Here is a 13,564-nt window from a genome sequence, read left to right on the forward strand (position 1 = left end):
ATTCCATTACATACATAATGACTGCACCAATCCCTTAACTGCAGGCATCACCTGATTGTCACGACTGTTTCCACAAATCATAGTGGGAAAAAAAAGGACTTACTGCTGAGCTTTATTGAATGCTGATTGCGTGTCCTGACCTGTTCCTCACCTTAGAGTTTTTATATAAGAACATTCAGAAAACCTAATACTGAGGCTCAACCTGGGAGGAACTGCAAACACTGTTATCCCAAGAAAGAAGTCAGCATACAATATAGCTAAAATTTGTGGGAAGCTGGATGATTAGGATACTTCTAAAAACCAAAAGAAGGCGACTATGAAGTGAAAAGGTGAAAGATGAAGGTAAGCTAACTAATAATTTCAAAGAGGATATGTGTTTTCTCAGATATATAAAGAGTTTTTAAAAAAAAGGTCAAAAGTGGGCATTGGCACACTGGAGAGGTAGCAGTGGGGTAAAAGGTGAACAAACTGACTAAGTATTTTGTGTCAGTCTTCACTGTGAAAAACACTAGCAGTGAGAGTCTTGACAGAGTTAGCAGGCAGACACGAGTGTAGTCGCTTTTACTAAGGAGATAGGGTTGGGAAGCTGAAATGTCTGAGGGTAAATAAGTCATCTGGACCAGATGGACTACACTCCAGGGTTATGAAATGGTAGTGGAAGAGATTGTGGAGGCACTATTAGAGATCTTTCAAGAATCACTAGTTTAGGGAATGGTTTTAGAGAACAGGAAAATTGCCAATGCCCCTCCTTTCTTTAAGAAAGGAGGTAGGTAAAGGATAGGAATTTATAAGTCAGTTAGCCTTCCTTTAGTGGTTTGCAAATTGTTAGAGTCCATTATTAAGTATCTGGCTTTGGGGGTATTTGGAGGCCAAAGTCAGCATGCTTTACTTAAGGCAGAGATTCCCAACATAGGGGTCCACGGACCCCTTGGTTAATGGTAGTGGACAATGACATAAAAAAGGTTGGGAACCCCTGACTTCAGAGGAAATCTTGCCTTTAACAAGGTGCTGCACATGAGACTGATAAGTGGACAGAAAATTGGCTGACTGGCAGGAGACAAAGATTGGGAATAAAGGGGTTCTTTTCCAGTTGACTGCCGGTGACTAGTTGTATTTTGCAGGGTTCTGTGTTGGGTCTGCAAGTTTTCATGTTACTGTATATGTTAATGATCTGCATGACAGATTTGATGGCTCTGTGGATGATACACAGAGTGATCGGATCCTCACTGATACCATCAGGTAGGAGATACAGAAACCTGAAGGCACACACTCAGCAATTCAGGAACAACTTCTTCCCCCCTGCCATATGATTGCTAAATGGACATAAAACTCATGAACACTACCTCACTTTTTTATTATATATTATTTATGTTTTTGCACGATTTGAATCTATTCAATATACATATACTGTGACTTATCTACTTTATTTATTTATTATTATATTTTTTATTTTTCTTATGTATTGCTTTGAACAGTTGCTGCTAAGTTAACACATTTCACGACATATGCTGGTGGCAATAAACCTGATTCTGACTCAGAAAGGTGGAGGACAGTAAGATGGAAAAGCAGGGAGTCTGCAGAGGATTTGGACAAATTAGATGAATGGGTAAAGAAGTGGGAGATAGAATGCAGTGTAGGGAAGTGTATGGTCATGCACTTTGGTAGAAGGAGCAAAGACTGTTTTCTAAATGGACAGCAAATTAAGAAAACAGAGGTGCAAAGGGAACTGGGGGTGCTAGTGCTGGATCACCTACAGGTTAACTTGCAGGTTGAGTGAGTAGTAAGAAAGGCAAATACAATGTCAGCATTTAACAGCAACTATACTACCTGAGATTCCTAAAGAGAGCTGCCTCAAAGATTGTTGGCCAACGTTTATCAATGTGCAGTACAGAACATACTGACATATGGAATGACAGTTGGGTACTCTAACTGCAGTATGACAGATCACAACGGGTGATTAGGATGGCTCTGCACATTACTATTGGGACTCAACTACCAGATTTGGAGAAAATCTACAAATCTCGATGCCTACAGCACACTTGTATCATCATTAAAGACCATCCCCTCCCGGAGACTGTCTGTTCAATCTCCTCCCACCTGGTGGGAGATACAGAAACATCTTAGCCAAGGCAGCAAGACTGAAAAACAACCACTTTCCAGGGGCTGTTGTGCGGCTGAATAATGCTGCACCCAGGTTTTCCAGTGGCCTTTGAGAGTTGTAGATTATCAAAACCACTTGTTGCATGTTAATATGGGAATTTCTATTTATTTATTTTTAATTAGGCCATACTATATCAATTGAAAATATCTGCTTTGCACAGACTGGAGTAGCAATGACAATAAAGTTCTATTCTTTTCCTCAAATTCTACATTTCAAATGGACTAGAAAATAAAAGCAAGGTTGTAATTCAGAAACTTTAGAAGGCATTGATTAGATGATCTTTGGAATATTGTGAGCAGTTTTGGGCCTCACATCTAAGAGAGGATGCGTTGGCTTTGGAGATGTTTTTAAGGAGGTTTATGAGAATAATCCTGGGAATTAAAGGGTTAATGTTTGAGGATAGTTTGATTGTTCTATGCCTGTATTCTCTGGAGTTCAAAATAATGATGGGGGAACTCAGTGAAGCCTACTAAATATTAAAAATGTCCCGGATAAAGCAGACATGAAGAGAAAGTTTTCAATAAGGGGAGAGTCTCGGTCTAGAGGACACAGCTCTGAAAAGAAGAACATCCCTATGGAACTGAGGTGAGGAGGGATTCCTTCAATCTTATGGCAGTGAATTTGTGGATTTCACTGTCACAGACAGCTGAGGAGTCCAAGTCACTGGGTATACTTAAAGTAGAGTTTGATAGGTTCTTGATTAGTAAGGACATCAAAATTTACAGGGAGAAGGTACGAGAATGGGGTCGAGAAACTATGATCAAATGGCAGAGCAGACTCAATGGCTGAAAGACCTAATTCTGCTCCTATGTCTTATGGTACGTGGCAGGAAATAAGTATGTATGAGGTATAAAATGTCAAAGTTTAAGCATCTGTACCTGAATGCTCGCAACATTTTTAAAGAACTCAAAGGGTTGATAGCGATATATGGTACGAGTATGATCTATTAGCAAAGACATACTTGAAGGATGACCTAGACTAGGTAGTCAATATTGTAGTTTATGCTGTATACCAAGTACAAGCAGAATGGAGGAAATAAAAACAAGAGATTCGGCATTGCTGGAAATCTTGAGCAACACACACAAAATGCTGGAAGAACTCTGCAAATCAGGCAGCATCTATGAAGGGGATAACAGTCGACATTTGGCTGAGACGCTTCATCAGGGCTGGAAAGGAAGGTGGCTGAAGGCAGAATAAGGGGGAGGGAAAGGAGTATGAGCTGGCAGGTTACAGGTGAAACCAGTTAAAAGGGAAGTTGAGTGAGTGGGGGGGTGGAGATCAAGTAAGAAGCTGGGAGAGGGTGGATGAAAGAAATAAATGGCAGAAGAAGGAATTTATTAGGAGACGACAGTGGCTCATGGAAGAAAGGAACCAGCGGGAAGTGAGGACATGTGAGGAGAAGAGAAGTGAAAAGGTCACAAGAATGGGGAATGGAAAAATGAGAGAAGGAAGGAGGGGGAAGAACAATAACTAAAAGCTGGAGAAATGAATACCAATGCCATCAGGTTGGAGGTTACCCAGATGGAATAAGAGGTGTTTCTCTTCCAACCTGAGAATCTCCTCGTCATGGCAGTAGAGAAGTCCATGAACAGACATGTCAGAATGGAAATGGGTAGCCAATGGGTTTGCAGGTACTAACAAAGAGTCTCCCAATCTGCATCGGATCTCACCAATATAGAGGAGGATGCAGCGAGACCATCAAATACAACAGATGACTCCGAAAGACTCAGAGATGATGTGTCACCTCACTTGGAGGTGAGATAGCTTTGTTAACTAAGAAGGGTATTAGTACAACACACATCAGCACAGTGCTGAGTAGTCATAGAACATAGGACATAGAATAGTACAGCACAGTACAGGCCCTTCGGCCCACATTGTTGTGCCGACCCTCAAACCCTGCCTCTCATATAACCTCGTCCACCTTAAATTCCTCCATATACCTGTCTAGTAGTCTCTTAAATTTGACTAGTGTATCTGCCTCCACCACTGACTCAAGCAGTGTATACCATGCACCAACCACTCTCTGAGTAAAAAACCTTTCTGTAATATCCCCTTTGAACTTCCCACCCATTACCTTAAAGCCATGTCCTCTTGTATTGAGCAGCGGTGCCCTGGGGAAGAGGCGCTGGCTATCCACTTTATCTATTCCTCTTAACATCTTGCATATCTCTATCATGTCTCCTCTCATCCTCCTTCTCTCCAGAGAGTAAAGCCCTAGCTCCCTTAATCTCTGATCATAGAGTATACTCTCTAAACCAGGCAGTATCCTGGTAAATCTCCTCTGTACCCTTTCCAATGCTTCCACATCCTTCCTATAGTGAGGTGACCAGAACTGGACACAGTACTCCAAGTGTGGCCTAACCAGAGTTTAATAGAGCTGCATCATTACCTCGCGACTCTTAAACTCTATCCCTTGACTTACGAAAGCTAACACCCCGTAAGCTTTCTTAACTAACCTATCTACCTGTGAGACAACTTCCGGGGATCTGTGGACATGTACCCCCAGATCCCTCTGCCCCTCCACACTACCAAGTATCCTGCCATTTACTTTGTACTCTGCCTTAGAGTTTGTCCTTCCAAAGTGTACCACCTCACACTTCTCTGGGTTGAACTCCATCTGCCACTTCTCAGCCCACTTCTGCAACCTATCAATGTGTCTCTGCAACCTTTGACAATCCTCTACACTATCTACAACACCACCAACCTTTGTGTTGTCTGCAAAGTTGCCAACTCACCCTTCTACCCCAACATCCAGGTCGCTAATAAAAATCACGAAAAGTAGAGGTCCCAGAACCGATCCTTGTGGGACACCACTAGTCACAACCCTCCAATCCAAACGTACTCCCTCCACCACGACCTTCTGCCTTCTGCAGGCAAGCCAATTCTGAATCCACCTGGCCAAACTTCCCTGGATTCCATGCCTTCTGACTTTCTGAATAAGCCTACCGTGTGGAACCTTCTCAAATGCCTTACTAAAATCCATATAGATCACATCCACTGCACTACCCTCATCTATATGCCTGGTCACCTCCTCAAAGAACTCTATCAGGCTTGTTAGACACGATCTGCCCTTCACAAAGCCATGCTGACTGTCCCTGATCAGACTATGATTCTTTAAATGTCCATGGATCCTATCTCTAAGAATCTTTTCCAACAGCTTTCCCACAACAGACGTAAGGCTTACTGGTCTATAATTACCCGAACTATCCCTACAAGGGGACAACATTCGCCTTCCTCCAATCCTCCGGTACCATTCCCGTGGACAATGAGGACATAAAGATCCTAGCCAGAGGCTCAGCAACCTCTTCCCTCCCCTCGTGGAGCAGCCTGGGCAATATTCCGTCAGGCCCCGGGGACTTATCCGTCCTAATGTATTTTAACAACTCCAACACCTCCTCTGCCTTAATATCAACATGCTCCAGAACATCAGCCTCACTCATATTGTCCTCACCGTCATCAAGTTCCCTCTCATTGGTGAATACCGAAGAGAAGTATTCATTGAGGACCTCGCTCACTTCCACAGCCTCCAGGCACATCTTTCCACCTTTATCTCTAATCGGTCCTACCTTCACTCCTGTCATCTTTTTGTTCTTCATGTACTTGAAGAATGCCTTAGGGTTTGCCGTGGAACAATGGATACCGATGTGGAATTGGTTTGGGTGGAAGTAATGAATAGCAGGGGAAAGACACAGGTAGGAGCAACGTAAAGGCCACCAAGATGTTGCTTCTTGATAGGACAAAGCATAAATGATGAAATGATGAAAGGCAATGCAGTAACAACATTTCAGTGTCATTAGACAGGCAAGGGAAGAGACTGATAATATACCACACATAGTCAGATGTCCTGTTTAAATTGGCATCATGGTTGGTACAGAGGTCATCGGCTGAAGTGTCTGTTCTTGTGCAGTACGACAAAATGTTCTACAAAATATCAAAGGTGTTTAAGAAGGGAACTGGCAAGGCTACTGTAAAAAAGGAATGTATTGTGATGGTATGTGTTAAGACAAGCTATTTAGCATTTGGTCATTCAAACATGTATCTGAGTTAGTGCAGCTAAATATATACTCATATAAAATTAAACCATTCTGCATCAATTTCACTGCCTTCAGAACCGTTATAGGAAAATTATCCTCTATTGCCTGAAGGGTGAATATTATATTTTCTATGTTGGTATCAGTATCTTCTCAAGGTAATACTGAATTTGCATCTGTCTGGTGTTGTGTCTTGACGCTCAATATTTAATTGTATTCTATATGAATCTGCTCATCAATTAATTGCACATAAACATATCCCGCAGCAGTCAATTCAGGAAAGCATCAAACTGTAGTGTTAAAAGATAAATTCACAACCATCACTAATAGTCCTGCATGACCTTAGGTTTCTGGTCATTTGTAACTTTCTATGATTTTTAAATTAACTCCTCAATAGAAAGATCTTTCATCTTGTGTGGTGTCAAGGGTTGTTCAAAAGTGGTGTATGTTATTGAGCATCTCCCCGTTTGCAAGACTGCTTTTTTATTTTTCACGTGGTTTTGTTTTGAGGAGGGGACTTTTATCATTTCCTTCAATTTCAGGGAACTGCACTCTCTGAAGAGCATTTTCATCACTTCTACAGAAGAATTCAAGGGTTCCTCTCCTTGATTGTAAAAGCCAAGGCCCCTGATTTAGCATGATTTGATTTGAGCTGCCATCTTGCCCTGTTCTCTCTTTAGCCGTCACAAGACATATTCCGCATTTTACCTCTTCAGCAGTCACAAGACTTATATTCCACATATCATCGCTCATTTCTCCTCTGAACTTCAGTCTTGCCAGTTGAATTCTGTTGTTACTAATCATGAATCTACAGAATTATTCTACCACAATGAATATACATTGTGATGACTTCATTGTTTCAAATGGCTTGTTTTTTTTGTTTCATACTATGCTTGTTACCAATGTAATGTACATGACCCTGTGGGTTCCTAGCCTATACTAAAGTAATATGCAGTAATGGAATGTGCTAATAAATGGTAGGTGATTTGAGGTGCACATGAATACGAGTGATCTAGTCAAAGTTGAAGTGGCATCACACAACTGAAAAACCATTGAATTCCGGTTGCACAAAATGTGTCCAATTGTAAAAAAACTGCTGAATGCATTAGTTGTAACCCCTTTGGGGAAGTCCTTTAAAATCGTAGCTTTTTCAAGAGCAAAGACAATTAATAGGTGCACTTCTAAAGCTACAAAAATTGTTATTTTTATCTTGTATAAAAAAACTAACTGATAAAACCTGAACTGGACAAATCAAGGAAATTTCACAACCAGGAGTGGTGAAACTCATTGAGAATATGCCCAAATTGGTGATAATCTTCTAAACAATTCTCTCACAAGCCATGGTAATTTTGAGCAGAGATTATCATTGATTAATGAATTAGTACCTGTCATTATGGACTTTTTTAATGAAAAAGGATGAAAACTCTTGCTTATATACACGTATTCATTGTTTTATTATTAATAAAAATATAACAGAGACAGATTGAAATAAATGAGGCATTTTTTAGAAAACTTGATCAAAACTTATTAATATTGATATTTTAAAAAGACCATTGAAAAATGTCAGCTCTATATAATATTGTTATTATACCTTGTATATAAAGGAAGAAATGTGAATGGGAAATGATAACTTTTGGTGCATATTTATAAAAGATTAAGGAAAGGAAAGTAAGCAGACTTTACTCTCAGTGAGCCTTTTGTGTTTTACTAACCCTTACAAATATTCTATATCCAGCTAAACTACATACACTATTTACTGTTATTATCATTAATGTCCAGTGTTCACTCACAAACAAGAGGAGGAGGATCTGGTCCACAGGTTGAGATTCTAAATTGAAAAATGGCCTATTTTGATGGTATGCAGAAAGGATCTGGCAAGTTTAATTGAGACAGGCTGTTTTATTTGCATCTGTATTTACTCAGGAGATGGACACAGAGTCTATAGAAGTGAAGCAAAGCAGAACCAACTTCATGGGTCCAGAACAGATTGCAGAGGAGGAAGTGTTTGCTATCCTGAGGCAAATCATGGTGCATAAATCCCAACAGCATGACAAGGTATTCCCTTGGACCCCACGGGAGGCAAGTACAGAAATTGCCAGGCCTTAGCAGAGATATTTAAATCATCCTTAGCATCAGGAGAGGTACCAAAGGATTGGTGGACAGCCAATGTTGTTCCGCTGTTTGAAAAAGGTTCTAAACATAAACCAGGAAATTATAGTAAGTCGTCAAGTCATCTAGTCGTAAGCTAGATTTCAACATTTAAGAGAAGTTTGGATAGGTACATGGATGGTAGAGGTTTGGAGGACTATGGTCCCAGTACAGGTCAATGGGAGTAGGCAGTTTAATTGGTTTCAGCGTGGACTAGATGAGCCGAAGGACCTGTTTCTATGTTGTACTTCTCTATGACTAAGAAAAATAGAAGCAGAGCAAGCCAATGCCAACTGGTCCAACTGTTTACTATTCAGTAGTAGGAAAGGTATTGGAAGGTATACTAAGGGCCCAGATATATAAATATTTGGATAGAAAAGGGAAGTCAGCATGGCTTCGTGCATGGTTGATCATGTCTAACCAATCTTTTCGAGTTTTTCAAAGAAGCTACCAGGGAAGTGAATGAAGTCAAGGCAGTGGATGTTGTCTAAATGGGCTTTAGCAAACCATTTGACAAGGTCCTGCTTGGGAGGTTGGCCAAGAAGTTTCATTCGCTCAGCTTCAAGATGAGGTAGTAAATTGGATTAGACATCAGCTTTGTGGGAGAAGCCAGAGAACGGTAGTAGATGTTTGCCTCTCTGACTGGAGGCCCATGACTACTAGGAATCGGTACTGGGTTCTTTAAGTTTGTTTTCTATATCAAGTTATGGTGTCAAGTTAGGAAAAGGGGAAGTACAACGAGATCTAGGTGTCCTTGTTCATCAGTCACTGTGAGTAAGCATGCAGGTACAGCAGGCAGTAAAGAAAGCTAATGGCATGTTGGTCTTCATAACAAGGGGAGTTGAGTATAGGAGCAAAGAGGTCCTTCTGCAGTTGTACAGGGCCCTGGTGAGACCACATCTGGAGTATTGTGTACAGTTTTGGTCTCCCAATTTGAGGAAGGACATTCTTGTTATTGAGGGAGTGCAGCGGAGATTAATGAGGTTAATTCCCGGGATGGCAGGACTGTCATATGTTGAAAGATTGGAGCGACTGGGCTTGTATACACTGGAATTTAGAAGGATGAAAGGAGATCTGATTGAAACATATAAGATTATTAAGGGACTGGACACGCTAGAGGCAGGAAACATGTTCCCGATGTTGGGGGAGTCCAGAACCAGAGGCCACAATTTGAGAATAAGGGGTAGGCCATTTAGAACGGAGTTGAGGAAAAACTTTTTCACACGGAGAATTGTGGATCTGTGGAATGCTCTGCCTCAGAAGGCAGTGGAGGCCAATTCTCTGGATGCTTTCAAGAAAGAGTTAGATAGAGCTCTTAATGATAGCGGAGTCAAGGGATATGGGGAGAAGGCAGGAAAGGGGTACTGATTGTGGATGATCAGCCATGATCACAGTGAATGGCGGTGCTGGCTCGAAGGGCCAAATGGCCTACTCCTGCACCTATTGTCTATTGTCTATCAATGATCTGGATGATAATGTTGTTAATTAGATAAGCAAATTTGCAGATGACACCAAGATTGGACGTGTTGCAGTCAGTGAAGGAGGCTGTCATGGTTTGCAGAGGGATCTGCATCTGCTGTAAAAATGGGCTAAAAGTAGCAGATGGAATTTACCTCTTCCTAGAGATGCTGCCTGGCCTGCTGCGTTCACCAGCAACTTTGATGTGTGTTGCTTGAATTTCCAGCATCTGCAGAATTCCTTGTGTTTACGAGATGGAATTTAATGTTGCCAAGTGCGAGGTGTTGGTGAACTGGAGGGCACTGAGAAGAGTGGTAGAACAAATGGGTCTGGGAATACAGGTCCCTAATTCTTTGGAAGTGTTATCACATGTAGACAGGGTCATAAAGAAAGCTTTTGGCTCAATGGCCTTCATAAATCAATGCATTGTGCACAGGAGATGGGCTGTTACTTTGAAGTTGTGTAAGGTGTCGGTGAGGCCTAATTTGTAATATTGTGTGCAGCTTTGGTCACCTACCTAGAGGAAAGTTGTAAAAAAGGTTGAAAGAGTACAGAGAAAATTTACAAGGATATTGCCACATTTGGAGGACCTGAGTTATAAGGAAAGATTGAATAGTTTAGTATTCCTCAGAACATAGAAGATCGAGAGAAGGTTTGATAGAGGTATACAAAATTATAAGGGGTATAGATATAATACCCCTTAAATTCAAGCAGGCTTTTTCCAGTGAGGTTGGGTGGGACGACAACCAGAGGTCAAAGGTGATAAGCTTAAGGGGAACATGGGGGGAAGCTTCTTCACTCAGAGGGTCATGTGAGTGTGGAATGAGCTGCCAGCACAAGTGGTGCAGGTGAGCTTGAAACTTCTTCACTCAGATGGTCATGAGAGTGTGGAATGAGCTGCCAGCACAAGTGGTGCATGTAAGCTGGATTTCAACGTTTAAGAGAAGTTTGGATAGGTAAATGGATGGTAGAGGTTTGGAGGACTATGGTCCCAGTACAGGTCAATGGGAGTAGGCAGTTTAATTGGTTTCAGCGTGGACCAGATGAGCCAAAGGACCTGTTTCTGTGCTGTACTTCTCTATGACTAAGAAAAATATAAGCAGAGCAAGCCAATGCCAACTGGTCCAACTGTTTACTATCCAAATAGTGATGTATAAACCAGGTCTGAGAGGATTTTGAAATGTAGCACATGTTCTCGTAACTGTCTGGCTGGCAGCAAGCTGGTGTGAGACACTTCTTGTAAACACATCTCATTGTTCTTGGGTCGTAAAGAATCATTTGCTACTTCATTTGGCAGTAAAGACATTAATTATGTATCTTTTTTATTATGGATGGGGTTTAAAGACTTGAGAGGTGGCATTGCATGCTGCACTGCCAATGAAATTATGTGTGCCATCTTGGGCATGCATGTTATAGGTTTGCCACCCGTCTCTTCAAATGGAATTAAACAGGTTGGGAAGTCACCCTATGGCTCTTTACTCTATTTTTTAATGATTTGTTACATTGCAAGGGATTAGACTCAAAGAATCTGCAAACAGGACAGTCTCTGAGATTTCCTCCTAGATCTTTTAAGACCCAAATCTAAGACCAAGACACAAGAAAGACTTTTCATTAAGACAAGCAATTGGACCCTGGTGCACCACCCATGGACACAATGAGCTAGCAAATAGTTCCTCAAAATTTTGGAATGCCATTTCCAATTATTCAAAATACAGTTGCTTACAGATGACCTAGTTAATTAAAAATACATTTTTGTGAGAAGTTCCTCTCTAAATGTCAAGCTGCACCAGAAATCCTCTAAAAACCTGTTCAACTGCAGTAGCTCATTACTGACTTTTCATTCAATCATTTGCAAATGAATGAGCTGAAAAGTTGGGATTGATTAATAATACTCAAAATAAATGAAAAATTGAGTACATCTTGTGTCTCTGTCATTGAGATACCCAGAGTGAGAACACTCCCTCATATATAACATGATCAGTCTACTTCTAAAGACTTGTTTTGCAGAATATCAAAAAAATTCTCCAGTCATTCTGTCGAGCTGATCTGCTTACACCAGGATTAGTCACGATCATTTTTGAATACTTCCTAATGCAAGTTTACCTTGTACCGCAGCAATCAAATTAGCATAAATAACTTCAAATGAAGTATCATCAATGCATTATAAAGCCTCAACATAATTCTTTAGATTTACATTCGTGTATTCCAGCATTATGTTTTAACATGCTATTACCTTTTAAAATTAGCCTGATAGTATGAACATTGAAACTGATTAATAGTACTCCCAGGTTTCTTTCAAGATCTTTCCATATTAGTTCATTTCTTTTGTATGATTATGCTCCATATTTGGTTGAATTATATGGGATATATTACGATTACTGGTTATGCATCTCATTTGTATTTGTCTGTTAGATTGTTTAACCAGTTCATTTGCTTTCACAAATCTTTTGCTTCACCTCGTAACACTCTCGTTTTCCCTATTTTCTGCAATCAATAACATGCAGGGATTTAATATCCAGCTTGTCTTTGAGCAGCCAAAATAATATCAATTTAAAAAGGAAGCAAACAAAAGAAAAATAATTGAAATCAGCACTTTAAAAATCATTCATAAAATGAAACAGCAATGGAAAAAGAGGTAAAAAGGGAATGGAAAAATAAATGATATCCAATAAAAAGAGAAATGGAATTCCAAACAAGGAAAAGAGAGGAAGAAATGAAATAGCTCTCATTGTGCTGATTGACCACATTCACAAAATATCTATTTCTATGTAGTTATGCTTACATTTTTAAAAACTTCACCAGTCTGGCAGATCTTAAATAAATCATTTGTTTAATATGCCTGGCATTTTAGACACCTGGCATTACGAAGCAACATACCTTGTGTATAACATCAGTTGCTAGTTGCCGAAGTGAAGGAGATGCAACAGTGTTCAAGCTTCTATTTCCCACAACAGGTTTGAATAGGTTGATATAAGCCACAGCATTATTCTGTAAAATGTGTTCCATCTCCTGAAAAAGAGTAGCGTACCTATTGCATTATAACTGAAAAATAATGATGAATTTATGCATGTACTTATCACGTAGTAAAAGAGAAAAAATTACATTTACGTAATAACTTTCATGGTGTTCTCACAGTACTTTGTAGCCTATAGCGTACTCTTGAATAACAGTCATTGATTTCATATGGGAATCACAGCAAATAATTTGCAGATTGGGAACTCCTGTAAACAGCAATCTGATAGAGTCAAATAATTGAATAATGGGCCAGTGCTTGGTACAAGTAACAAATTGCGTGCTCTGATTGCTCACGTCGATAGTAAGAACAGACTGATTTAATAGCAAAACCTCACAAAATAGAATGCCTTCACAAGTATGGGCCAGAGCAAGCTCTGTCAGAAAAGAAGCTCAAAAAAATTGAAATCCAGTTAAGCTTTTGTGCCAATTAGTCATTGTCAGATATATCAAGGTCTTTGGTGATTTCAGAATGTCCTTGAAATCAATAAAATTTCAAAGTTTACTAACATTAAAAGAAATATTAAACCATTTTAAAATTATAGAAAGATTTTTTGATAAAAATAAAACACACACTCTCAAACAATAAGAATATTTTATGCACCCTTAAATAATTCAAAAATTATAAATGGCTGAAATTTTATCCTTGCTCCTCATTGCTGTTGAAATGAATGTATTTGCTGTTCCTATGGCAGCTTTAAACTTGCATTAGATCAGCAGGCAGATTTCCTAGCGCAGGGCTCGCACTCTGGAG

The 13,564-nt window shown here is 40.0% G+C and overlaps 1 protein-coding gene across 5 annotated transcripts in view; it reads right to left on the minus strand.

Moving 5' to 3' along the window:
* Positions 1-13,564, minus strand: part of LOC134345314 (inactive N-acetylated-alpha-linked acidic dipeptidase-like protein 2) — a 1,001,093-nt gene that overhangs the window by 211,953 nt on the left and 775,576 nt on the right. For all 5 annotated transcript variants that reach the window (XM_063045781.1, XM_063045779.1, XM_063045780.1 and 2 more), the window contains one exon: positions 12,676-12,807. In XM_063045781.1, the coding sequence (XP_062901851.1) occupies positions 12,676-12,807 (132 nt within the window). The remainder of the gene's footprint in view (positions 1-12,675; positions 12,808-13,564) is intronic.

The sequence above is a fragment of the Mobula hypostoma genome, chromosome 4 (assembly GCF_963921235.1).
Source record: "Mobula hypostoma chromosome 4, sMobHyp1.1, whole genome shotgun sequence".
In the NCBI taxonomy this organism is placed as follows: domain Eukaryota; kingdom Metazoa; phylum Chordata; class Chondrichthyes; order Myliobatiformes; family Myliobatidae; genus Mobula; species Mobula hypostoma.